Source organism: Besnoitia besnoiti, chromosome V (genome assembly GCF_002563875.1).
Source record: "Besnoitia besnoiti strain Bb-Ger1 chromosome V, whole genome shotgun sequence".
NCBI lineage: Eukaryota > Apicomplexa > Conoidasida > Eucoccidiorida > Sarcocystidae > Besnoitia > Besnoitia besnoiti.
The window spans coordinates 3,464,230-3,489,116 of NC_042360.1; the positions used below are offsets into that span (position 1 = coordinate 3,464,230).

The following is a 24,887-nucleotide window of genomic DNA, read 5'->3' on the forward strand; positions in this document are numbered from 1 at the left end:
CTCGGTTTCTAAATATTTAACATTTCGCTCTCGCGGGGAGAGGAAATGCTGTCAGTGTGTGTTCGAGGACTCGATCTTAGCGAGCGAGAGTTTGCGCCACATGCGAAAGCGCGCGCAGGACAGTGCAGAGGCACAGGCAGAAGAGGACGCTGAGCCTCGTTTCCACACAAAAGAACTCCGGAGCGACGACAGTAGAGCCACGGGAGACGATACCCCAAGGAAGGGCTGAGCTGAACCGGGAACAGAAGGACGCGAGTAGAAAAGCACAGCCCTCAGCTTCGGTTCCCCACAGCGAGCCAACAAATCCCCACGCTCAAATGAGCACTTCAAAAAAAGCGAAAAAGTGAGAGTCTGACTCCAGAGGCGCGCGGTCGCCTGCACCACCAACTTTGTGAAGCACACTGTTCTACTCCTCGCGGACGTGCGTCTTCGAATGCGACGCGGAACAGATGAAGGAAGAAGACGCCGCTTCTCTCAGCTTGCCGAAACGCGCGCACAAAACGCGCCTGCTCAGCCGGAGGTACCAAGCGCCTCACGGCGCGACATCCGACAAGGTTCCTCCTGCTGAGTAGCAGCGGGGTTTAAGGGTTAGACGAAAGGGACCACGCGCAGGTAGCAGCGTTTCTGTTCGTGTGGAGCTTGCGCATCTGGTTTCGGGCGCTTCATCCTCCGTGTCGGGACCGCCGTTATGCCTCCTTTCCGCGTGTGCCCGGTGGTTCACCTCTTTTTTCCACGGTTCACACTGCGGCCGCGCACGCCTCATCCATCTCGCCCTAGGCTCGGACTTCGTTCGCGGCCGTCTGCAGGCCAACGCAAGCGAGCGAGAGGACATGCAAGCTGCGGTTGGCGAAAAAGAGTCGAGTCGAAGCATTCCACGAAGAGCGCTCGCTAACAGGCGGTTACGTCAAGGTCTCGCGAAGAAAGAATTCCGCGAAGAGGCGGGTGACCACGCACGCAATCAGGAGGAAACACAGGCGCAGGTCGTGATGTAGTGAAGATCGGATGCGAGAGACACGAGAGAGAAGCAGAGTGAATGGGTGTGAGATACGCGAGCGGGTGTGCGCATGGCTTTTGACAAAACGAGTGCGTACCACGCTGCTGCCGAAGACACGCGCCGACGCGGATACTCGAGATGTCATCGCTGCAAACATGTGTGAGCCTGAAACCTCCGAGGAAAAACCTACCTACACGAGCCGGTTGCCCTCCATGCACGTATTCACGCTTGCATGCGTATATATATGTTTATATGTAGACATACGCTGCTCAAGTCGCGTGCGAGTGAAGGCAGCGGTCAATCAAGACGCAGATGCTCCTCCCTGTACCTGGACTGAGCTGAGGAAGTCGCTGGCGACCTTTCGTTTATCCACGACCATCTCGCTGATCGCGAGCCCGGCTTCTCGCTTCGGATCCTCGCCTTTTCCTCCATCCCGCTTCACCCAAAACTTGTCAAAGTTCGGCTGCAGCAGAGTGGGGAGCTCCCAGTCAAGCAGCGCATCTTCCGAAGGCGCGAAGTGCGCAGACACCGGGCGGCGGTCAACCAGGTCGAGTGGAATGGGGAAGGGGCGAGGCAAGGGACGCGCGCCGGCTGTCGAGAGACGAGAAGCGCCAGCTGCGCCTTCCAGATAGGTTTCCTCCAAGCCCTTTTGAACGCTGCGTTCCCAGGTCTCTTCGAACTGTCCGCCGATCTCCTCGATAGTCTTCTCTATCGCTTCCTGACCCTTAAAGACCCTTTCGAAGCTGAGGAACAGAAACCAAGACGCAGAAGCGAGCGCGCAGAAGCGACGTGAGCCCGCGAGGCCCGGTCGGCTGCCTCTCTCGCCCCTAGACACGCAGCGCCTATGCGGAGGCCGTCTGCGCGAGTGTCGTGCACAGGAACAGGACAGAATGTGCAGAGACTTGAAGCCGCCTCTAGCCAAACACGCGCCAACCCAGCAAACACCAAGCCACTTTCTCGAATTCCTTTCGCGTACAGGGACGCGAGGGCACGCGGAGGTCCAACGAGAGACGCAGAAGAAAGGCGTCCACACGCTCAGACCGAAGGGGCCGGAGAGAGCAAGAGAGAGGAGGGGGAGAGAGAAGAAAGAGACTCCACGTGCGCACACTGTGCACGACTGCGGCTACTTGGCAGGGCTATTTTCGACTCTGGGTTCACGTTTTTTCCCCTCTCGCTTCTGTGTTGCCTACATTCTCTCGGTTCTTCGTCTTCGAGCCCCTTCGTCGATTTTTCGCGTCGGATCACGGATTCTCCACTCGCGCTCCTGCGCCTCTGCAGCCGCCTCGCGCGGGCTTTCCTGCGAAGGCCCCATGTGCGCGTCAGGGTCGATCAAGTCGAGCTCTGCTTCCTCCTCCTCGTCCGTCGCGGCGTCGACCCCGGCTGCGGCTTCGCGGCGCTGGAGCTTTTTCTGAAAAACCACGTCGTGGATGTCGTTCATGCCGCACCAGAAGCGGGAGCCTTCCGCGTTGCAGAGGCGCCGAATGAGCGCCTCCTCGCGCTTCAGCGCCTTGGTCGCCTGGTCGTCCCACGCGTCGCTCTCCTCCTGGCGGCCGCGGACGCGCGCCGCCAGCGACTGGGCGAGATGCTCGGGCGACGCGCGGAGATTCGCGTCGTCGTCGCCGGCGACCGTCGAGAGCAGCACGCGACCCGCCCCGAGGAGGAAAAAGAGCTGCTTGTGTGGACCGTCGAGCTGCGCCTCGCGACGCGGGTCGTCTGCCAGACCCTTCTCCGCCTCGCATTCCTCCCCGGGGTAGCGCGCGTGAGGCGCCACGTGGCAGATGCGCAGCGCCGACAGCTGCTCAGGAGAGGGAAGCGGAGGCTCCCGCAGCGTGTAGAGCGGCCGCAGGCAGGTCAGCAACGCCATCTCATTCGCCAAGCCTGTGGTGTGGAAAATGAACGGCCTGAAAACGGAAACACACAAACCCTAAAGCCCACGTAAACCCTATTCCCTAACTCAGACGACGATTCAGGCTCAGAGACGTCAAACGCTGACCTCCGCACCGCCCTCCCGTCGCCATCCCACGCGCGAATGCATCTAAAACGAGATAGGCACAGAGACTTGTGAATGAAGCCTTTACGCCTTCGGCTCGACAGCCGCCTAGGACTGCATCACCGGCCCCAGGAACCTTCTCTGCCAATCCCTCGGTGCGGGGCGAGTCGCATGCGTCCATTCGCGTCGGATGAAACTGCAAGTATCCATCCACACAGCTAGGGCAATGATGTGTCTTACGCAGACAGGCCGAATGGGATCCACACCACGTTGGTGCGGAGGCAGAAATCCGCACAACTAGCGCACGAAGGTGATGCAGCTGGACGCAACAATGCCCTTGTAGACAACAAATGTGTTTATGAATCTGCTGCAACTCTGTGCCGGAGTGGCGCTCCTGCGTCTCGCTGTCTGCTCACCTGTCGCCTTCGATTTCCTCGTTGAGAGCCTCCTCGGACTCGCAGAAAGCAAAGAAGCAGTTGTGTTCGATTGCGGGTCTGCGCAGGACAGGATGAGGCGAGAGACAGAAAGCTTCACGTACCCTGCCGCTCGACGTTGTTGAACGCTTTTCTTCCGCATGTGCATCTTCCACAGGGAACTCAGTGCGTGTGTACTGCAGAGGCTAGCTCGCGTAGCTCGCCGCCTTCACACGCATATCCGCGCATGTCGACGCGTGACACAGAGCCACCCCCCTGTCAGCACACAAAGCCCTCTGCATATGTATAAATATATATATATATATATATATATATGCATATCTATATGTCTGCGTGTGGAAGTCTATGGGGCTATGTATATAACCAGGGGCGAGCGGTACTGCTCTGATCTTCCACGCAAAATCGCATGTGTGGGCGGCGACATCCGGGTAATCTGGTGTCCTTCTTGGCATAACGTTGAAACGTCTTGGTTGAACAACGTATCGTCCACTAATTGCTAGCTTGATGGAGTGAAATCTAGAGCAGCTGACCGGAGAATCGCCCACAAGCTCTCCCGAGCCCGCTGCGCGTTGTAGAAGATGATTTTTTTGATCAGCAGAGGACAGAAGGCCCGCAGGACGTCGCGCAGAGACGAAAGCAGGAAGTAGCAGCTTCCCGCAGTGAGTTCGCGCTCAGTCAGCGAGCTGAAGTCGAGGACGAGAGCGGCTGCAGAATGGCAACGAGAACCAGACAAAGAGTCGATAAACCTGCAGGGGCATGGCGGGCACCGCGAAGCGCGCAGAGCCACGGACCCACCTCGAACGCGGCTCGAGAGACAAGCCGACCACGAGCGACAAGCTCGCGCGAATTAGACTCCAGATAGGGAGCCCACACATGGGAACGAGCTGCCGCTGAGACATGCAAGAGAAGATCGGAAGTGAGGAGGAAAATACTTTAGGGCCGCAGCAGACAGCGGGAGATGAGACGACGTACCTGTAGAGACACGGACTTGCCGCCGGAGTGAGAACTCGACGAAGCGACACCACAAGCCCTGGAACACTTCCAGAAGGATCAGCGACAGGTCTGTAGGACCCAAGAACGCGTACGCGACCGACGGCTTCATCGCTGCAATCTGAGCCGGATTCACAAAAGCAGACACATCGGGGCAAACGGTCTAAGCGCGCGTCGGTCCCCATGTGACGCGTGCGCCGCCGTCGGCGCAGCTCTGGGTGGCAACGAGCGGCCCCAGCACGAAAGAGAAGACGCGCGAAGGACGAAAGGAGTCGCGCAGATCACACGACGCAGCGGAAGACAGGGTCTAAAGGTCTGCCGGAGGCGATCCGAAAACTCCGTTCGCTCGCGCTCACCTGTAGATACACCGCAGGTTGTTTTTTTCCTTTGGTGCAGTACGCGAGCGCAATCGACAGGTTTTGTCGGATTTCTTTGATCAACTCCTCTCGACTTGCGTCGCCGTTCCTCTGACCTGGCCGCAGGCGCTGGAGGAGGCTCGGGTCGACGTCGGCGCTGTTGCCGTCGGCGTGGAGCCCGTCGAGGGCGTCGTCGAGCACGTGTTCAAAGCCGGCGTTTCGCTGTCTGTTGAGACGCAGCTCGGCGAGGGAGACTGCGAGTTTCATCGTGTCCTCTTCACGGAGAACAGCGTGGGCGCGGGCCTCGAACACCTGCTTCAGAGACGCCAGCTGCGCCAGACACAGCCGCACGTCCTTCGCGCCGCGGTCAACCGGCGGCAGCGCCACGTGGCCTCTGCGCAGGACCAGCAGGCGCCGAAGCTCCTCCAGCACCCGCCAGCCCTGCCCGCCGCAGCAGTGGCTCACCAGAAGCAGTTCGCGGACGACGATGTCGGTGTAGGCTGCAGACACACAGAGGGACACGCAGGGCACAGACGCGAGGAGAACAATACAAGAGCTCGTGTGGAGCTGGCGCTGAGGCCTTGAGATCAAAGAACCGCACAGAGTATAGAACGAAGAGCTGGAGACGCGAGACGAACGCGTCTTCCCTCGAGCCCTGGCAGCGGCGTCAGTGCGCGCCGGCTGGGCGAGCCGCTGGAGGGAAGAGAAGGTGCCGAGCGGCTCAAAGGCAGAGCTGCGCGGGCAGTTCGCCACGAGCGAACAGAGAAGTGCACGGAGAGACGAGCTGTGCGGAGGAACGAGATGCAGGGAGGCGGCGGAATCGAACAGAGGCATCTGTGAAGAGGAAGGGAGCGTCTGGTTACGGCGTTCGCTTCCTTTCCAGAAGGCCCCGCGTGGTTCACAGGCGAGAGACAGATCGCTCGCCTGGCCGCCGTCGCCTCCTTTGCTGCGCGTTTCCGCTCCCCAGCAGAGCCAGGTCTGTGTACAGACGCAGCTGCCTGCTTTCTCTGTTTCTGAGCGAGGATTTCTGTTTGACGCGACGTGAGAAAAATGCTCCTACACAAACATCCACGAGACCCCCAGCGTCGGCCGTTGGACGCGCTCCATTCTAGAAGCGAACGGCCTCGCTTCGCAGAGCTGCAGCACTCCGCGCGAACGGTCAGGCGTTTCTGTTGGGCCTTACGCAGCAGCACGCGCCCGCTGAGGGATCCAGGGACTGTGTCGGCGAGTTCCTCGTCGAGGCGGCGGAGGGCGGCGTCTCTTTTATGGGCTTTCTCGAGGCCGTCCAGGACAGTTTTCGCGTTCACCACAACCTCGCCGTCCTGCAGGAAGCTCGCGACGAACTTCGCTTGGACGTCCTCTAGCCGGCGGAGCGACTGCCGCCTGCGCCGGCTGAAGCCGGCCTGCCACGGGGCCTTGGGGGACGGCTGAGTGCTCTCGCGGTCGCGTCTGAACCTCGCGACGTGGAGGGCGGGAATCGACCCCTCGATGGTGACGAGGTTCCGGACTTTGAAGCGGCGGTTCGGCACCTCCGCTTCGCCGTCGTCATCCTTCCAGCCCCCCGCCTCCGCGGCGGTCTCCTCGTCGCGCTCTGCTGCGTCTTCGCCGGGTGTCCGCGCGCTCCGCGCCGCCGGCGACGGTCCGCGCGAGACGGGCGGCGGCCCCTGTAAGGAGACGATCTCGCGGACGTCGATGTTGTCTTCAGCCTCGTCGTCCCACAGACGGATTCCGCCGCGCACGATCAGGTTCCCCTCCACGACGCGACCCTCCACGATGCTGTCCTCCGCCTCCACGTCGCAGCGGCCTTCAGCCTCTCGCGGCGAGCCAGGCGGCCGCGAGAGCTCCGCAGCCACGCGGACTGCGGAGGCGGGAGAAGACGACGCCGCGACGCGCCCTCCAGCCGCAGCCGACACCGGGAGATGCGGTAACGGCGGAGAGGAGGAGTAGAGCGGCGGCATCGTGGAGCAGAGGGAGTCAAGAGGCCTCGCGGGAGGAGCTAGGCCGCTCGGGGATTGAGGATCGAAGGACGGGAGAGCCGATAGAGGAGAGGCAGCTACGCCTGCGAACACGCCCGTTAAAAACAGGCGCTGAGAAGGAAAGAGTAGAGAAGAAGACCACGTCTCAAGCCAGCTTCTTGCTGAACTGCCTGCGTGGTTCTCTCTGCTGTAATTCGTTCGCGATAGAGCCTCGGCGCGAAAGCTCGTCAGTCAGGCCTCGAACGCGATTCCGCCGCTTGGTGTGGAGGGAAATAGAAAATTCGAGGCAGACAAGCAGACAGGCTTGAGAGAGTGAGAAGGAGAGAGCGAAAATGCAGAATGGGAGAAGAAGGGAAAAGGGAGGGGCGATTCTTTGCTCGTCCGGAAGGCGCGGAGACTCGACTGCTCGCGCGCGGCTCGCGTTCTCCGCCGGCGGTGTGAGGAGAAAAGAACCGGAAGGGAAATGCGCCGACACACGCCACCAGGAAGGTGAGAAGCGGATGAGAAAATCAAATTGAGAGCGGGAAATCAGACGTCCGCAGACTTGCGAGGCAGTGACCGCTCGCCGGAGGGAGAGAGACGCTGTGCGCGCCGCGCCGTCACCAGTGTTGGGCGACCCGCAGGAGGACATCGATTGCACGGGCCGAGCTCACCCGCGGCTTTGCTTTTCAGGGAGGTGATAACTCGAGAAAAGGAAGATATCCGCTGCGAGAGAGGGACGGAAGGAAAGAGCGGATCACGAAGAGGCGATGCAGAGCAGGACAAGCATCGACGCAGAGATGAGGCGACCGCTCGCTGTCGATCTCCCTCGAGTCACTTGCCTTGCCCTGTTTCGAGCTCGGGGAGTAACTGGCTGTCCAAAAGCCTGAATGTGAAGGGAAAAACGGAAAAATGCCAAAAACGCTGAAAAACAAAAACAAAGAGCTCTAGAAAAGAACGACCTAATAGCCGAGGAAGAGCCTCAAACAAGGCACGACGACTCGCGCGGCCGCTCGACGCGACAGCGACAGCATCGGGCTGTGCGCATAAGTGCGCCAACTAACGAAAAAGCTGTGAAAAGACCGACGCGGCTTCTTCCGGTATCGCCTAATCTTGACATCCCCAAACTGTTTGCGCAGCCGCGGCCGCAGGAGGCACACCGTCACACTGAGGCTAGTTGGACTAAACACCGTAAACGAGCAACACCAGAAAAATCCGCTGCAATGAAATGGACCCCCCTCTGCCTTCGTCCGCTGCGACGACGAGGCGGAGCCTCGGCACGGGCCCAGTGGACGGTTCATCCGCGGATCTCTGATATCCCTGCGAGCAGATGCCTTTCTTCGAATATCTCGAATGGAGTGCAGAGCTGCAGCTCGCGTCAGACGCCGAGGGGAGGGAACTGTCGCGGCTGAGGGCGGAGGATAAGGGGATAAGACGTCTTCCTTCCTGCGCCGGCTAGGAACTTGAGCCTCTCGCGCCCAGGCAGAGTTCGAGGTCTACTCTCGAGAGGGCAGCAGCTACTCCTTCGCCACCTCTCGGTGTAGACGGCAGACAGACACGAGCTCGGCGACCAACGCAGCTTCTCCACGAACCCCTCCTTTGAGGCGCCGATATGGGCATAGGTCGCCGTTTATTGGCGAGGTATAATCCAACTTCAACTCTACAGAAACTCATCGTTCACAGCCAGCAAGCTGAGAGGCTGTAATCCTCCCTGTAGAGGCGTTTGGTTTCAAGCGCTCACGGTTGCCGAGCGCTGACGCTTGCTTGGCGAATACCGACAACTTCGTTGGTTGGGCATGCCACGTTAGACCGCTTTTGACACGACTTAGCCTATCGGTTTAGACCTCGGAGGTGTTCGTACCCCCGATTTTAAGCTCTCCTGTGCTTTTCTCTGCCATCATGTTCAGTGTGTCAGCAGCGGAGGGGGGCGTTTCGCTCTCCATGCGAGGCGGGAGAAGCGAACTGTGGATATGGCGATCTCAACAACAATCCGAGTTCCTCTACAGCTATCAGGGAAGCGCGGTGTTCGCGTGAAAAACGGTTCCCTCCTCATAAACCGACGATGAAGAACCTGCGCAGGCGGTAACGCAGCGCGGGCGCGAGCAAAGCGTGCCTCTAGAGTGCAGCTTCCGTCAAAGTGCAGGATTGAGAAAAGATTGCAATAGACGTAAGGCAAACAGGCGTCTGTTAGAGTCGCCCCTGCATTCTCCATGGCGCTGCGCATCTCCACAGGATGCGCCGCCCTGGAATCGCGCAGAACTTAAACTAGCTTGATCGATACTCAAAGCGGCGGCCTCAACGTGCCTCTTCTCGCGGCCTGTGAAAGCTGTCTGCGCGCTGCCGTCGAAAATGGCTTTGATGTTTTTTTCGAATGGAATGAACTCTCTACAGTGTAAAACACTGGTTTCTGCAGGGAGGTCCAACGCGGCGAGGTACCTGGACGTGTGAGGTGGTTCCTGTAAACAAAGTTTCCTTGACTTAAACTGTAGAGTCAAGCAGGTACAAATCGTAAAAGGATTAATTATGTCCATCTGTGCATTTAAGTTGAGACTATCGGTTATATTTCAGGGTCATATATGCTCACACCATGACTCCGCGGAGAAACGAATCGCAGTCCGGCTGCCGCTCGACGGGAAAGGAAGTGTTGCGGGGTTTCCAACTAACTTCTAAAAACGGCAAACACGCGCATGCATGAGCCTCTGAGGCACTCTCCGGCAGAGAAAAGAGAAAGCAGCGATTCATCTCGTCTCGTATCGCCCTCAGTTGGCAGTTTCAGCTCTAGGTGACACGCGGTCGCCTGCTGGCCTCTTCAGTTTCCTGCTGTGAGTCTCGCAAAGGCGCCTTCTCTTCCGCTTCTTTCGCTCTTTTGGCTCTCTCTCCCTCTGCTCGCAACCTCTCTCGCTGCTGGACATGAACCCTTTGCTGTCCGCGGTTGCTGCCCGCTTCTTGCCGCTCCACCTTTCTGCGGAAAGACGCAAAATCTCAGCAGGCTGCCTCAGACCGACTCAGTTCTATCTGGACTCCACACATAGAGCGGAATGCCTCCAAATCGAGGGGCGAAACAGAGCGCTACGTACAGGAGAGCAGCGGATACAGTCCTTCCTTCCCAGCGACTTACAGGGCGAGATCCGCGGCGGTGCAAAACGCACACCCCCCTCCAACTGGGCTCTCCAGACCAAACAGAATTCGAGCTACAAAGAGAGAAAAAAGTGCGCACAGGGCGAGCTTGACGAGGCGCAGCGGAGATGCGATGAAGAAGAGAAAGGAGCTGCAAGACGAGAGAAGACAGGACGAGCGCGTTGCGAGGCTGCACACGCGCTGCCGCCGCGGGTCGTCTGCCTCCTGCGTTGAGTGTCGATTCCGTTTTCGCGCTCCAAACGCGAGAACTTGCTTTGTTTGCAGCTTTGTCTGACGCATTTCTTCTCGATGTGGAGTTTTTTTCAATCTGAGAGTTGCACCAGGGCGCGGAACACCCACGTCCCGTTTTTCGCGCTCGCTTTTCCTTCTCCCACCCCCCTTCCGCCCTCCGACTTTTCTTTTTCTGTGCGTCCTTTCTGGCATTCTTCCTTGCAAATGCGTCTTCTTTTCCGATGTTTCCAGCTCGTATTCTTCACTTTCGTCCATAGCCTTCCTTCGTTTCGATTTGCGGAGTGTCGCCAGTTTCGCCTCACGCCTAGCATCCTCGTCGATGGTCGCGCAGTCACGCTCCGCGGCGTGAATGCGCCCGCGCGCAGCTCTCGGCCTTGTCTTGTGCATCCTTCCCAAGTTTTTTTCTTGCCTTCCTTCTTCTTCCCGCGCTTATCTCCAATCCTGTCTCTCTCCGTCTCGCCCTTCCCTCGTTTTCTGCGCTGCAGGTCTCTGTGGGCACTGTCCTAAGGTCTAGCAGGGACTCTGCCTTTCCGCATTCACATGCGAATTTTTGTGAGCGCTTTGTTTGAATCTCTCCTTCCCCCAACGCAGGTCAACCGTCGGCTTCTTTCACCGCGCAGCCGCACGAAATGCAACTTCTTCATCGTCATTTCTAGTCTCTTTCTTCTGTCGCGAAGACGAACTCTGTCCATACACTCGACTGGCCAGGTTGTCCCTGAAGCGGCCTTCGTCGCCCGCTCTCCCAGGGCTATTCCTCACCTTCGTCTATCTCACAAAAGCAATGTTACCGCTCTTTGTCGCCTTAACATGTCTCCTGGCGCCTTGGCTTGCTGTCTGTTTCTCGCCTTCTCCCGCCTTTATCTCTCCACTCCGTCGCACGATGTGAGTCGACTGTGTCTCGGCGCTTGCGTAGCAGGCCTCTAGCTACGATTCGAAGCGAGGCGAACCTCGAGAGCTGGAGGACGGCCGCGTCGGCGATGAGCGTCTCTCTGACTGCCTATCGAGATCGCGGCAGGCTCGGCTGCTAGAAGCGAGAAGTGGGAGTGAGAAGGTGCGAGCAGACGCCGCAGCGGACTGACCGTGTAAAGGCTCGAGCTGCGCTTCACGCTTCACTTTGATCCAGTCTCCTGCTCGCTCCTCCCCGATTTAATTGTCGTCCATAATTTGTACAAATCGCTGTTGTCCCCTGCGGTCTACGGAGCCGGTTTCTGGGCGTCCGCCCTCAGTCCGCGCACTTTCTCCGTTTCTTCCTGGCCTGCGTTCGCCTGCTCCTCTTCTTCGCTGGTGGTGTCCTGTTCACGTGGAGCAGACTGTTTCTCTCTCTTTTTCGCCTCTCTCGCGTCTCTCTTCGACTCCGCAATGGGACCGCCGGAAGCCTCACCGCCGCCGCCCAAGGCGCCGCCGTGGGGGTCGTCGGCGGATCTCTCGTCTTCTCTCTTCGCGTCCTCCTTTGCGGTTGACCCTGCAGAGACGTCCGCGCTTGCGCCGCCCGCGCGCCGAGGGTCGCGGCGCCGCGCGTCTTCGCACTTTTCGCCGCCGTCGCCCTTCTCTACGTCTTATTCAGAAAGTGGCGAGGAGGGAGAGGACGCGGAGGCGCGAGCGGCGCAGACCGGTTCGGGCTCGGCTCTCTCTCTTCTCTCCGCCATCCAGAAGGAAATCAACCGGCATCCGCTCATCGACTGCGGGCACAGCAGCTCATCTCCGCTGACGCCGCGGTCGCCCGTGACGCCTCAAGCAGACACCTGCGACGCGCCTTCCTCTTCCTCTTCATCTGCCGCGGCTGCTGTGGCGCCGTCTGCGCTTGTCTTCTCCTTCTCCTCTTCGCCCTGCTCGGTGTCGCTCGCGACGCTGCTGGCGTCTTCCTCCGCCCCTATGCGCCCGCTGCCGGCGTCTGCGGCGTCTCTGTTTGCCTCAGTGCCCTCCGCGACGCCGCCGAGCCGCGTCTCCACTCGGCCGCCGCCTGCCTCTGGAGGCGCGGCGCTCCACGCGGCGCCAGAGTCGCCGCGTGGAGCCGACCGCGGCGAGCGGAGTGTGCGCTTCGCGTTCGAGGAGGTGAGCCTAGAGGCGGCGCAGGAGCCGAGCGCGCTGAAGGCCTCCGAGGACCGAAGCTTCGCAGTTGTCGCAGGCAGCAGCCTGCACCAATCTGACTTGATTGGGAGCGCGGAGCCTGACCCTGACGGCCGCGGCCGAGAGCGGCGCGAGCCCGCAGAGGGGACTGCCGATAGCGAGAAGACGCTCCTCCGCCTCCAACTCGCGAGGCTGAGAGTCAGCTTGCAAGCCAAGGAAGCAGACCTGGAGCAGGTGAGACGCGTGTAGTGGATCTGAAGGACTGACAGCTCGTGAGAGGGCACGGCGGCGTCTCGGTTCAAAGTCGCGACTTGCGCAAAGTCCCTCAAGCGCGCAGAGCGACTGAGAGCTGGGGGGCGGGGGGGGGAGGGGGGGGGGCGTCGCCCTGCTGCAGCTGTTGCGTTGTAGGGTCTCAACTATGAAGGGTGATTGCACTCATGACCAAGAGAGGAATATCCTAACTGTCGTGGTGTTTCAGGAACGCGCACGCAGCGCAGATCTGCAGAGAGAGCTGGAGCGGAGCGTGACCCTGCTGTGCGAGCAGAGGGAGTCCGGCGCACCTGGAGCCGCAGGACAAAGCGACGGCGACCGCGATGGCAGCGACCTTCCTTCTTCGTCTTCTTCCTCGTTTCTGCTGCTGCGGAAGCTGGAGGACAAGCAGAGAGACCAGCTCTTGCGTGCAAAAATCGCAGAGGCCTCTGAGCTTGCCGAGGTGCTTCAGGCCTACAAAGTCAACACGCGGGCGACGACGGCGGCGCTGCAAGACGAGCTCGAAGTCGCCTACCAGAAGATGCAGGAGGTAGGGACTCTTCGTTTAGGCTTGCGGGCGGGGAAGGGGGCGGCGTCGGGTTTTTCTTCTTTCTCTGCTTCTTTATCTCCGCCCCGTTCCCAGCCTTTGGCTCTCATGACTTGCATCCTCGTTTAGCGCGCCGTTTGCTGGTATTGCGGGTTCGCAGGTTGAGACGATTGCGGCGGCGCGCGGGCGCCGAGTCGCTCAGTTGGAGGCTGAGCTCGCTGCGCTTCGCGAGACCTTTTCGGCGCTGCAGAAGGAGCTGTCGGGTCGCGCCTCGGCGTCCGCCGCGCGGGAGGCGACGCTGGCGGAGGCGCTGGAGGCCTGCGCCACGCAGATCGCCTCTCTCGAGCGCGAGCGCGAGACCACTGAGCTCCGCTTGAAGCGCGAAGAAGAGAAAAACAGTCTGCTGGCGAAGGCGCAGGACGCGGTGCGCGAGCTCCAGACGGAGCTCGACGAGGCGCGGCGGTCGCTCGCAAGTGTGGGGTGTCTCTCGGCGCTCTCTGTGCGCGGCGGCGCCTTCGCAGGCAGCACTGAGCGAGGCGCTCTGCGCGCTCCAGGCGAGGAGCTCCGCGAGGCGGAGGACGGCCTGCTGCCGCCTGCGCACGACTTCCTTCTGCATCTCGAGCGCGAGGAGTGGGCGGGCCTGCGCCGCAGCCTCGAATCCGAGCTACAGGCGACTGCCGCCGCGCTCGCGGATGAACGCGAAGAGACAAACAGAGTCCGCGGCGCGCTGGAGGCGAGCGAGCGGCAGCTGCTGGCGTGCGAGGACGCGAAGGCGCGGACGCTCGAGGATGTTGAGGCTCGCGAGCGCGTCTGGGCGGCCGAGCGCGAAGAGGAGAGACGACACTGGGAGACATACCGCACACACCTGAGCGAGACATTTCGCGCAGAGACGCAGCGGCTGAAGGAGTGCCTCGCCGAGACGCGGCTGGCCTTTGAGCGCGAGAGAGAACTGGCGGCGGCGGAGATGAGGGAGAAGGACGCCGCGCTCGTCGCGATGCAGACGCGCGCGCAGGAGCTCGAGAGGCTGCAGGCCGAGAGCGCGAGCTGGGCAGCCCGCGAGCAGCAGCGCCTGGAGGCGAGCCTGAGGACGCGCGAGGCGGAGCTCGACACCGCGGAAGCCTGGCGCCGCGAGGGTCTTGGCGAAAAAGAGCTTCTGGAGCGGCGCGTCCGCGAAGAACAACAGAAAGTGAGTGCCCTGCATGCGGAGCTGAGTGCGAAGGAGGATGAACGCAGGCAAGCGGTCGCGCAGCAGCGCGAAGGAGAGCGCGAGAGACACGCGTGCGAGCTGAGGCTGAGAGAGAGGGAAGATGAGATCCGCGCGCTGCAGGAAGCGGTGCGAGAGAGAGACGCGAGAGAGCAGGACGCAGCGGAGTCGCAAGGCGAAAGCGAGAGAGGGGAAACGAGAGAGGGCGAGGGTACCGTGGCATGCGCCACACGCCAACAGGAGGAAGGGGCGACGCCGAGGAGCGAACGAAACGCACACGAAGAGGCGATAGAGGATCGGGAAGCGGTCGAGGAGACACTGCGGGCGCAGGAGCAGCAACTTGCGTCTCTGAAGGAAGAAATGGAACGACGCGAAGTCGAACTCGCGGGCGTCATCGAGGGCCTGGAGGCCAAACACCGTCACCTGCAGGCTCAATACGCAGCGATGTCCTGCCTCAATCGCGAGCTCGCAGACCGCGTGAACGGCCTTCTCCCTTTCCTCGCAGAAGGGCGCGACCCGCAGGGCGAGGCCGCCGAAGGCGAGGCACCGGAGCGCGCGAGAGACGTCGAGCCCGGTAACGACCTTACGCATGCGGGTTACGTGAAGGACGCGATGAGGCACATCAAAGCAGTCCTTGAGAGGAGTGAAGCGTTCTTTGAGAAGGGCGCGAGTGACGAGAATGCAGGGAGAGACACGAGCGACGCACGCGACAGCCGGCCTTCGGCGACGACCCTCTTTTCCTCCTTCTCCTCGCTCGCGCTCTCGTCGGGGTCCTCCTCGCCCAGCTGCCTCGCGATGTCCTCCGCCTTGCAGCCGCCTGCCGCGCTGCCGCCCCGGGGCGCCCGCGGAGCGGGCTCCAACACGCCCCCCCCCCCTCCCTCTCCCTCGTCTGCCGCTGCTTTTTCTTTCACTGCTTCTTCCTCTCGGCTGGATGTGCAGAGGCGGCGGGCGCGCGAGTTGCTGGATGCTTCGAGCCTGTCGAGTTCGTGGACGTCGGGTCGCGCAGAGGCGAGGTGCGCGAGCGGTTTTCTGTGGGGGTCTGAAGACGACGCGCGCGGCGAGGGCGCCTTTTCCATGTCGCTCAGCGAGAAAGGCCCGCTGATGACGCTGTCTTCAGGCAGCGGCTTGCACCAACGCGCCGCCGACCTGCTCACGCACCTCGAGCGCGAAATTCTGCGCTCGCGGGAACTCGCACACGCCGCGTCGAGCCTCCCGGCGAACTCGCAGGTGCGCCTGCTGGAGGCAGACGCGGCTCGCCTCGGAGAAGGCCAGGGTGAGTTGCTTCGCAGCGGAGACGGAGGAGAGGCGGCCGCGGCTGCGCTGAGCTCTTCTTCCCCCCGCGGCGGCGTGCTCTTGTGGGCGCTGGGCGAGCTGCGCGCGCTGCTCGACAGGCGCGACCGCGAGGAGACACAAGACAGTGCGGAGAGCCCACGCCCCGCGGAGGGCGACCCGGCGGAGACCCAGGGGGAGGGGAAAGCCGCGGGGATGAGACGCGAAGCGGAAGGAAGAGAAGAAGGACTCGAGGCTGCAGCGGCGGGGGCTTGCGAGGCTGAGGGCGATTCGACGGCGCGCGCCGCGGAGCTGATCAGAGCGGAGAGAGGAGACCGAGAACGAGCGGCGCGCGCGATTTCGCGGTCGCGTCCTCCCCCGCGCATGGAGCCGGTTGAGTCGCGTCTCCTCCCGCTTTTACGCGCGGAGCTGGATTGCATGCGCGTCAAGCTCCATCTGGCGGAGGAAGAGCGGCGCGAGAAGGAGAACGACGTTCGCGCGCTGCTCGCCGAATTGAGCCGCGCCTCCGCGGGCCTCGCCACGGCGGCGTCGCTCTCCGCCGCGCTGGACGCGTCGCTCGTGCTGCCGCCCGCCCCTGTGCCCGTGGACGCTTTCTGCCAAACGAAAAAAGTCCTGAAAGACGCCTTCCTCTCGCAGAGTCTCCAGCAGGCCGCGCGCGCCCGGGGCGGCCCCCGCCAAGCCGACGGCGCGACGCAGACGGAGCCTGGAGGGCCTCCAGAGGCCGGCGAAGGAGACGTGGCGGCGGGGGGCGGAGAGGCGCACGCGACGCGCGAGCCCGCGGCTGCCGTCTGCTCCGCGGCGCAGACTGAAGGCCGCTGGCTATTTGAGTTTTTTTCAGCGGAGTGTCTTGGGCCTCGCTCTGTGGAGGCCGCGCGGCCTCCCCCTCTCGACACTCGCGTCTGCGCCGCCCAGGCCTCAGGCGTCCTTAGCGAGGAAGACGCAGCGCTGAAGGAGGGGGAGGAGGCTGGGGAGGCGGGGAGAGCTTTCTCCGTAAGACTCATCCACGCCGGGACGCTGCGTGAAGCGGAAACACAGACAGATCCCCTCTCGCTCGCAGGCGCTGCGCCGGCGCTCGCGCGGGCGTCGGTGAGACACGTAAAACTTCAGTGCAGCAGGTGGGCAGGGCTCGACGCAGAGAGGGCAGGGCTCGACGCAGAGAGGGCAGGGCTCGACGCAGAGAGGGCAGGGCTCGACGCAGAGAGGGCAGGGCTCGACGCAGAGAGGGCAGGGCTCGACGCAGAGAGGGCACGGCCCCTGGGAGACGGCGAGAGGCCGCGGGAGGCCGCCAGACCGAGCGGAGACGGCAAACGGAAGCGCACGCGGCAGGGGCGTGGAGGGCGACTCGCAGAGGACGAGGCCTGGCGCGGAGGTGCAGCGCGGCCTGCAGAAGCCGAGGAAGAAGAGGCGGAAGCCACGACCGAGCCTGGCGACTCCGACTGGGGCGAGAGAGACGACGACGGCGACGACCGACGTGTTTTCGACAGCGAAGGCGACAGCGGGGAGGGCTCAGATGCTTGGTCGGATTTCAGAGCCGACGAGAAGTCAAGCGCCCTCGCGCTGTACCTCGCGCCGCTCTCGAAGGACAGCCACGGCGGCTGCGGCGCCCGCCCGGACGGCGAAGAGGCCCGTCGGCAAGGTCGACTGGCCCCGGCGCGCCGCCGAGACCGTCTCGAACGCTCCAGGAGCCGCGGCGCGGGAAGGAGACGGGGGTGCTCCACGAGCAGCTCGCTGGCCTCCGACAAACAGAGACACCCGGGGCGAAACCACGAGCCCGCGCGTGGTCCCGCCGAGGCGAAGTGCGGCAGCGGAGATGCCTGGCGAAGCCGCGCAGTGAACTGGAGACTCGAAGCTCCTTCACGCGCCGCCCAGAGGGCGGAGAGGGTGCGAGGCGGAGGGCGCGCGCCTGCGGCTGACCATGAGCGCCAGCGGCGACCGCGAGAGAGGAGTTGGAGCGCCGCGAGCGGCTGCGCATCCGAGCGAGGTGGACGAAGAACGTCAAGGAGGAAGAGCGCGTCACACTCGCAGTCCACAGGCGCCTCTCGCGGGACTCGAAACCGCGACCCCCCGCGCGCGGACTGCGGGCGCCGGAGGAGGAGGGGCTGTAGGGGCTTGTCGCGTTCGCCGTCGTTGCCGCGCAGAGAGCGACGGCGGGAGGCGCGCTGCGCCTCGTCGTCGTCCTCCGCCTCCTCCTCTGCGTCGACCTCCGTGGGGTCGCCGCAGCTGCCGCGCGGGCGCCGCCGGCGCGAGAGCGTGGAGCTGCTGGTCGATTTGCTCAAGGAGGTGGACGGGCTCCGCGGACCCGCCGCGCCCGCGCGGGGGTTTGCGAGGCCGCGCAAGACGCCGCGCGCCGCTGCCTCGCGCAACTCCTCGCCCGCCTCGCTGGTCTCAGCCTCGTCGTCGCGGGCTTCCCTCTCGTCAGCTTCGCCGAGGGCGGCGGACGGCGCGCGGCGCGGCGCGCGCCAGAGCGCGCGGAGAGCGACCGCGTCGCGAGCCGCTTCGGCAGGCCTCCGCCCGACCTCGCGAGGCGCAGAGGGGCGACGAAGCGCGACGCCGGCGAGACGCGGCGGAGAACGTGGAGACCGGGTGCGCTGGTGGCGTGACTGCGAGGACGAAGAGGAGCTGCTTGCGCGGCTGAGGAGGCACGAAGATGCGGAGTTGCGGTACGCGTTCGCGACGCACGACGCGCCTGCCGCGGGATGGAGGCGCGCTGGCGAGCGCGTCGCCCCTCGCCGCACGACGGCCGCCGCGAGTGAGGAGGAGAAGGGTTTCGCCGATGCTGAGCCGCAGCCGCGCTGCGTCTCAACTCTCCCACGAGGTGGCGTGCGCGTCAGGGTCCAGCTGCTCTCGGGGGGGTCGGCGGAGTCTCCGTCTGCAGCCTGCCCGCAGACGCGCCGCTCGATTCTGTGCGCCGCGTGCGGCGAAGGCACCCTCGCTCTGCAGGCAGCCGACGCGGCGGAGGCGACGCGCGGCGCGCCGTCAGGTCGCCGCCCTGGGGGGGCGATGCGGTCGCCGACGCGGTCGGGCTCTTCGGCCGCTCTCGGCGCGCGGCGAGCGGCGGAGAGTCCGCGTCTGAGGGGCTCTCGCGAGAGCGAAGGCCTGGCGCTCAGCGAGCGTGCTTCCCTCATCCTCGTGGCTGCCAGCGAGGCGGGCGACGCACTGCCATGCGTCTTCGTCGCTGCGCAGTCGCTCGCGCCGCCCCAGCCTGCAGGCGTGCCAAGGGCCGCGGGGCCTCTGCGCGTCGACCGCGGGACTTCGCCGGCGGCGGCACCCGCCGCGCCGGACGCGCCAGACGCTGAGGAAGAGACGCAGCGGCTGGCGACGCGCGTGGCGGACTTGCAGCAGGAGCTGAAGTGCCGCGAAGTCGCGCTGCTGCTGCTCGAGGAGGAGACGCGCGAGGAGATCGCGCGCGAAGAGAAAAGGCGGCGAGACGCGGAGTCGAGGTTGCGTGCGCGCGAGAGCGAGCTGGCGAAGCTCCAGCGCGAGCGGGACGCCGAGGCCGAGAGAGAAGCGGCGCTGGAGCGACGCCACCAAGAGGTCCAAGGCCTCCTCGAGCGGGTCGCCAGACTCCGCGGGCGGTCGCTGACCCGCGCGGTTCAGGCGGATGAGGCGGAGAGAGGAGAGCCCAGCGGCCTCGAAGATCGAGACGCACACAGAGGAGGTGGCGAGCAGCAAGACGACGAAGGGGAAGGCCGGCGGAAAGCCTCGCCGACTCGTAGGCCTCTATTTGAGGAAGCGAGCCACACCACCGGGATGCGCAATGCTCCTCCGCCGGCGAGCAAAGAGTCCGACGATGAGGGCGCGGGAGCGAGAGACCGCGGCCTTTGGTGCGCGAGATGCCAACGAGAAGCGCGGCAGCCGGGCGCGGAGACCGGCGCCGATGATGAGGAGAAGTCTGCGGCGCCACGCGGGAACTGCAGCAGCGACGAGAGCGGAGAGGAGAGAAGAAAACAGCTCGAAGAAGACCTGCGACTGCTCAAGGAATTGCTTGCCAAACGCGAAGCTCGCCTAGCGGCCCTTGAGGCCGAGATGACCGCAGTCTGCGCAGAGCGCCAGGTAAGCGACGCAGAGCGAAAGCAACGCGAGACAACAACTCTGAAACCGGTCTGAAGAAGAATCGCCTCCCTTCCGGCATCAGGCCAGAGGGATCGCAGGCGCGCGAACGCAGATGAAAACGCAGCTGCCGGCGCGCGCGAGAGATCGAAGATTGGAAGCAGGGAGACACAGAGAAGCAACGCATTTCCAGAGGAGAGGGCGATGTCGACGCGCGGAATGAGCAGTGTTGGAGAGGAGCCGACGAAGTCGCATGCGCATGCAGGGAAGATGAAACTCGCCAGTGGCGAGACCGGCAAAAAAGGAGGCGAGAGAGATTCGAACGCACGACTGGCTCGCGGGCATCTCTGTTTGTGAATTCTTTGCTCGCTCGTTCCTTCTTTTCTTCGCTGCGGGCATGTCTTCGAGTGCCCTTCGCTGAGGCAGTCGGGATTCTCTTTCGCTTTTCTCGTCTCCTGCTTCCTTCAGGAATGCCGCGATCGCTGCTGCGACCTGCAGGCGGAGCTTTACGCGCTGCAGCAGGCCTCGGAGCGGCGCTGCACGCGGCTCTTGGAGCAGCTCGAGCGCGAGAAGGGCGCCTTTCTCTCTGCCTCCTCCGCAGCGTCTGTGGCGCTGAAGCACGCGGAGGAAAAGCTGCGTCTGGCCGTGGAGGCGCAGGCGACGCGCGAGAGGGAGATCGAGGACGAGCTCGCCGTGGAGCGCACGCGGCGCCTGGAGGCGCGCGAGGAAGAGCGCCACAGAGAGCATGCGCGGAGGCGCAAGGAGGCCGACGACCTGCGCGAGGCGCTAGCAAAGGAGCGCCTGGAGAAGGCGAGTTGGCGCCAGCGCGGCGAGGCGGCGGAGAAGAAGCAGCGGGAGCTCGAGGCAACCTGCGCCAAGCAGATGGAGAAGATCGAGGGCTTGCATCAATGGCAGCAGCGCGAGACGCACAGCCTCCGTGAAGAGCGCGAGCGAAGTGCGCAGGCCCTCGAAGAGGCGCGGACGCAGCTGGAAGTCGATTTCCGGCAGCGACTCGAGGCGCAGGCAGCGGAGTTCGCCGAGCGACAAGCCCGCCTGCAAGACACCGTGGAGGCGCTGCAGCGGCTTCAAGGCGAGCAGACGCTGCAGGCCGAGAGGCTGAGGGAACAAGAGCGCGAGGCGGGGGCCGCCAAGGTGCAGCGCGAGAAAGAAAAAGTCGCGCGGCTGGAGGACGCGCTGCGTGAGATGCGGAGAGAGCGGACGATCTCCCAGGATCTCGAACGCGACCTGCGAAGCGAGCTGCAGATGCAGCGGGAGGAAGGCGAGCTCCTCGCCCTGGAGGCCATCGAAATGCGATCCCGCGCCGACCGCCGCGAAAAAGAAAAGCGACGCCTGAACCTCCTACGGATTCGAAAGGCCGTCGCACTCGTCGAGAAGCACCACAGCCTCATCACGCATCTGGCACACGCCTTGCGCGCGCTGCAGCGGCGCGAGGCCGCAGAGAAGGAACCCGCGAGGCCGCTGCCGCAGGCAGACGCGCGCGACGCGACGCAGAGCAGCGACGCCCAAAGCCAGGCTCGCGAGAGCTCTGAGGGCGCGGCGGGCGGGCGCGCGGAGAGACGCCGAGCGAAACTGCTCTCAGACTTGCTTTGTCGCACCGCGTGCGCACTCGAAGAGGCCGAGGCAGAGCTCCGCACTTTGCGAGCAGAACTCAAGGCCTGCCGTAGAGTGGGCGCAGACGCGGCTGTGTCTGCGGAGGACGCCGGGGAGCCCGGCGCGTCGACCGACGGCACGGAGGGCACGGAGGACGCGCAGTTTGGCGGCGCACTGCAGCGCTCTCGAGGCAGAGGCAGTCCTGCAGGTCAGCGCTCGCACTCGGCGCTGCCAGGGTTGGAGTTCGCTTCTTCTCCTTGTTCTTCGCCGGCCTCGCGCAAACAGCTCCGCAGCGCGAGCGCCCACCTGCCTGCCTCCGCGACCTCTGCGCCTCGCCGCGCGGGCGCCGGGGGCCTTCTCACGGGAGAGCGCCAACCTGCGGAGGCGGCGTGTGGGCAGTGTGTGGAGCTGCAGAGGGAGCTGGAGACGCTTCGCATCTCGTGGCAGTGTCTGTTTGAAGAGAGCGAGCGCGTCGCGCGCGCGCGTGAGGAGGCGGAGAAGAAGGCGCGCGAGAGCGCCAGCGAGGCACGGCAGCAGGCCGAGGCGTGCGCCCGCCAGCTCGAGGAGACTGAGGAGAGGCTGCAGTACTTTGCGACGCAAATCAGCGAGCAGAAGCAGCTTCTGAAGCAGTACGAACTCCACGGGCAGCAGCAAGCGAGGCTCCTCGGCGAGCAGCGGAAAGAACTCACCCGCACGCGGCGCGACCTCGCGCAGCTGAGCGCGCCGGGGGGGTCGGGGGCGGAGGCGGACGCGGCGCAGGATTCGAGCTGGCGAGCGAGTCTGGAGCGGCACAGCGACATAGTTTTGGTCTTTGTCCTCGAGGCCCTCAGGCAGTACGCAGCATTTTTTAACGCGCCCGCAACGCGTGCGCCGCGAGCCAGCCGCATGCTCGGGAGCTCGAAGACCGAGCGCGACGGCCGAAGGCGAGGCAGCAGCCTGCCGAGTCTCTCCGCGGGGCGGAGAGCGCTGCGGGCTCCAGCCGCTGCAGCGGTCGCAGGTCAAACAGGCGAGTTGCAGGAGCCGCCGGCGAGGCGGAGAAGGAGCGCGAGCGCAGTTCTGGGCACACAGACGCCTGGCGCCGGCGCGGCGCCGAATGCGAGTTTTCGCGCAGACAACGGGGGAAATGCGGCGACGGAAGAGCGCCACGGCAAACTACTCTCGCCGCTGCCTTCTCCTATCGCACTGCAAGCGACGTTTCTCAGCTCGCTCCGCGCGCTTCAACTCGACGGCGACAGCGAGTCCCGCCGCTGGTCGCCTCCGCCGCTGAAGTTGGCAGCCGGCGCGTGGGAAGGAGGGACGAGTTCACCTGCTAAAAGCGTCGTTTCGGCGGCGTCTCGTCGGCTGTCTCTGGAGTTTTCTGCGTCTGAGCCGCTCACATCCTCGTCTGCGCTCTCCGCATGTACGGGCTCCTCTCACTACTCCTGTTCGCGGCCTTTCGCGGGCTCGCCCCCCGCGGCCTTCAGCTTCTCGCCGAAGGAGCTGCTGCGGCTGAAGGAGATCATTGGCGGCATCCACGGACTGGTGCTCTGCGTCGCGGCGTCGACGTGCGTCTGGATGCGAAGAAAGTGGCGGTTGAGGGAGATTCTCTACGCGATGAAGGAGCAAGTCGCGAAGCGAAGAGCGGAGGAAGGCGCCGCAGGTACCCGCGGAGAATACGCAGACAGCCTGCGCGCAAGTCGCCGCGCACGAAACGACGACAGAGCGTGGCGCGGAGGGGCGGGGAAAGGCGTCCATCCCTGCGACAAACGCGAAAGCACGGGCGAACTCACCGCCAGACGCGAAGAAGAGCGCGAGGAAAGGAGTACCCACCGCGGCGCGGCGAACCCTCCCTGTGCGCTGAATCCGCCGTCGTTGTTCTTGTCCGCCGACGAGCCCCGCGGCGCACGAAGGGATGGAAGCTGCCCACGAGGGCGAGAGAGCGACACGGCTGAAGCAGAAAGCTGCGTCTCGTCTTGGAGTTCCTCCGACTCCGCAGCCTCTGCAGGGCGTACGTACACCTCACCGGGCGCGACTCTGTCGTCGACCGCGGACTCGCCACGGCGCAGGAGCCTCTCCAGGCGCCTCTCAGCTTCGCCTTCGCCCCGGGCTACGACCATGCAGTCGCCGTCGCCTTCGTCGCCCCCTGCTGCGGCTGCGGCGTCCTCCTCTTCTTGCTCGACTCCCTCCCCTGTTTTTCTCTCGCTTCCGTCTGCTCTCCCTCATCCGCCTCCTCTTTCTTCTGCATCGTCTTTGGCTTCTTCGGCGTCGCTGCGGCTGCCGGTGGCCCCGAGCTTGTTCCGCGTGGGCGAGAGCCAGACGGAAGAAGAAGAGACGCCTTATTTCCCTGCACTGGTCGGCTTCGAGGGAAACAGCAGCGAGAGCAGCGCTGCCTCCTCCTCGCATGCCGACGAGGCGTCTTCCGCGTTCGCGTCTTCAGGCGTCGCGTCCTCCTTCGCCTCGGCCGCCTCGCCGTCGCCTCTGGCCTCTTCGTCTGCGCCTTCGTTCGCCTCCGCGCCCGTCTCGCTTCTCGCGCTGCCGCCGGACAGGCGGCGTCTCACGCCGTCAGAGCGAGGCGGCGCAGACGCTCCCCGTCGCTCTGCGCACGCGCTGGCGGCCGCCGCCGCCGCTGAAGCAGCCGAGGCAGCCGCGCCCCAGGCGGACGAGGGGCGACTTGCCTGGGAGCGAGGCCACCGGCGCGCGCAGAGCGGCTCGGAGTGGCGCAGCGCGGAAGCAGCGAGCGAAGACCGGCTGAGTGAAGACTCGCGCGAGGCGCCGACTGGCGGACTCGGGAGGGAGGTAGAGAGTGGACAGGGCTTTGCCGAGCGACGGCTGGCCTTGGGCGACCTGATGAGCAGCAGCGAAGCAGAGTGGAGCCTCGACACCGGCGCGGCTGCAGTCGCGACTCGGGGCGGCACGCGGGAGCGAAGACTGTGAGGGCGCGGAAAGCAGAGCGCGCCACGCGTTGCTAAGAGGCGGAATGAAGCAGCCGCCAATGCAGACGGAGAGGGCGGAGAGACTGTTTAAAAGTCGTTGCGGGCGCGAGCGGTGGAGGGAGAGATAGGTGATATTGTGCGAGTTTTCAATAACGCCGGCTTTATGTTTTTTTCCATTTCGTATTATCTCTTGGTGCAGTACTAGCTACTATATGTGGCTTTATCTTCTATAGCACTTTTCGCAGTTTTTTTTCTCTGCTGCCGCGCACCTGGGAAACTCTTGGCAGCTTGACATCGCACTTCTCAAGGAATTTGAATTATGAGACTCTCACTCGCAGGCGAGGACAGCCGCCATCCAGGCCGACACACCCGAAGACGAAGAACACCTCTGCATGTTTTAGCTTCAGTAGTTTTGGAATAGTGCCTCTGCGTGCTTAGCTTTCTTTTAGCTTAATTTCAAATCTTTCTTTACTAGAACCACGAAATGCGCAGGCTGTGGCGACCGCTCGCGTGGGTATCGCCAAATGCGGTCATGCCTCTCTCTCTAAACGCGACGCCTCCCCATCAAGATGATATATCGAGTTGCACCTGTGATCAAACGCCTCTATCACAATAGTAACCCGGCTAGGCCTCTTTTACCCAGTAAGAGGCGCAAAGACCGTCCGGAGTGTGTTCTGACACATTTCGGCTGCTGCTTCCGAGGGAGCCAGTTGCTCGAGGTGCCATGCAGCCGAGTCCGGGACTGTCCCGCTGCCATGAGAGTGACATTTTGCCTCACTTTTCTCACATCTGTTGAGCTCCTTCGCAGAAGACAGCCACGCAGCACACATACACTGGGACAGGAATTCGGAACGCGAGGCCCTTCCTTC

At 63.7% G+C, this 24,887-nt stretch overlaps 3 protein-coding genes across 3 annotated transcripts; 1 reads left to right on the forward strand and 2 right to left on the reverse strand.

Moving 5' to 3' along the window:
* Positions 1 to 773: 773 nt before the first annotated feature.
* On the reverse strand, positions 774 to 6,722 carry BESB_063020 (uncharacterized protein; the record flags this gene model as incomplete). The annotated part of the gene is made up of 8 exons (XM_029364716.1): positions 774 to 800; positions 1,323 to 1,737; positions 2,185 to 2,895; positions 3,401 to 3,478; positions 3,949 to 4,123; positions 4,391 to 4,529; positions 4,765 to 5,264; positions 5,948 to 6,722. 8 exons carry the CDS (start codon positions 6,720 to 6,722, stop codon positions 774 to 776), a joined length of 2,820 nt encoding a protein of 939 aa, XP_029219424.1.
* Positions 6,723 to 9,497: 2,775 nt separating this feature from the next.
* Positions 9,498 to 10,475, reverse strand: BESB_063030 (uncharacterized protein; the record flags this gene model as incomplete). Its single annotated transcript, XM_029364717.1, has 2 exons — positions 9,498 to 9,681; positions 9,838 to 10,475. The coding sequence occupies 2 exons, from the start codon at positions 10,473 to 10,475 to the stop codon at positions 9,498 to 9,500; spliced, it is 822 nt and encodes a 273-aa protein (XP_029219425.1).
* A 972-nt stretch (positions 10,476 to 11,447) lies between these two features.
* Positions 11,448 to 24,019, forward strand: BESB_063040 (uncharacterized protein; the record flags this gene model as incomplete). Its single annotated transcript, XM_029364718.1, has 4 exons — positions 11,448 to 12,389; positions 12,634 to 12,954; positions 13,112 to 19,498; positions 19,964 to 24,019. The coding sequence occupies 4 exons, from the start codon at positions 11,448 to 11,450 to the stop codon at positions 24,017 to 24,019; spliced, it is 11,706 nt and encodes a 3,901-aa protein (XP_029219426.1).
* Between the last annotated feature and the right edge of the window lie 868 nt (positions 24,020 to 24,887).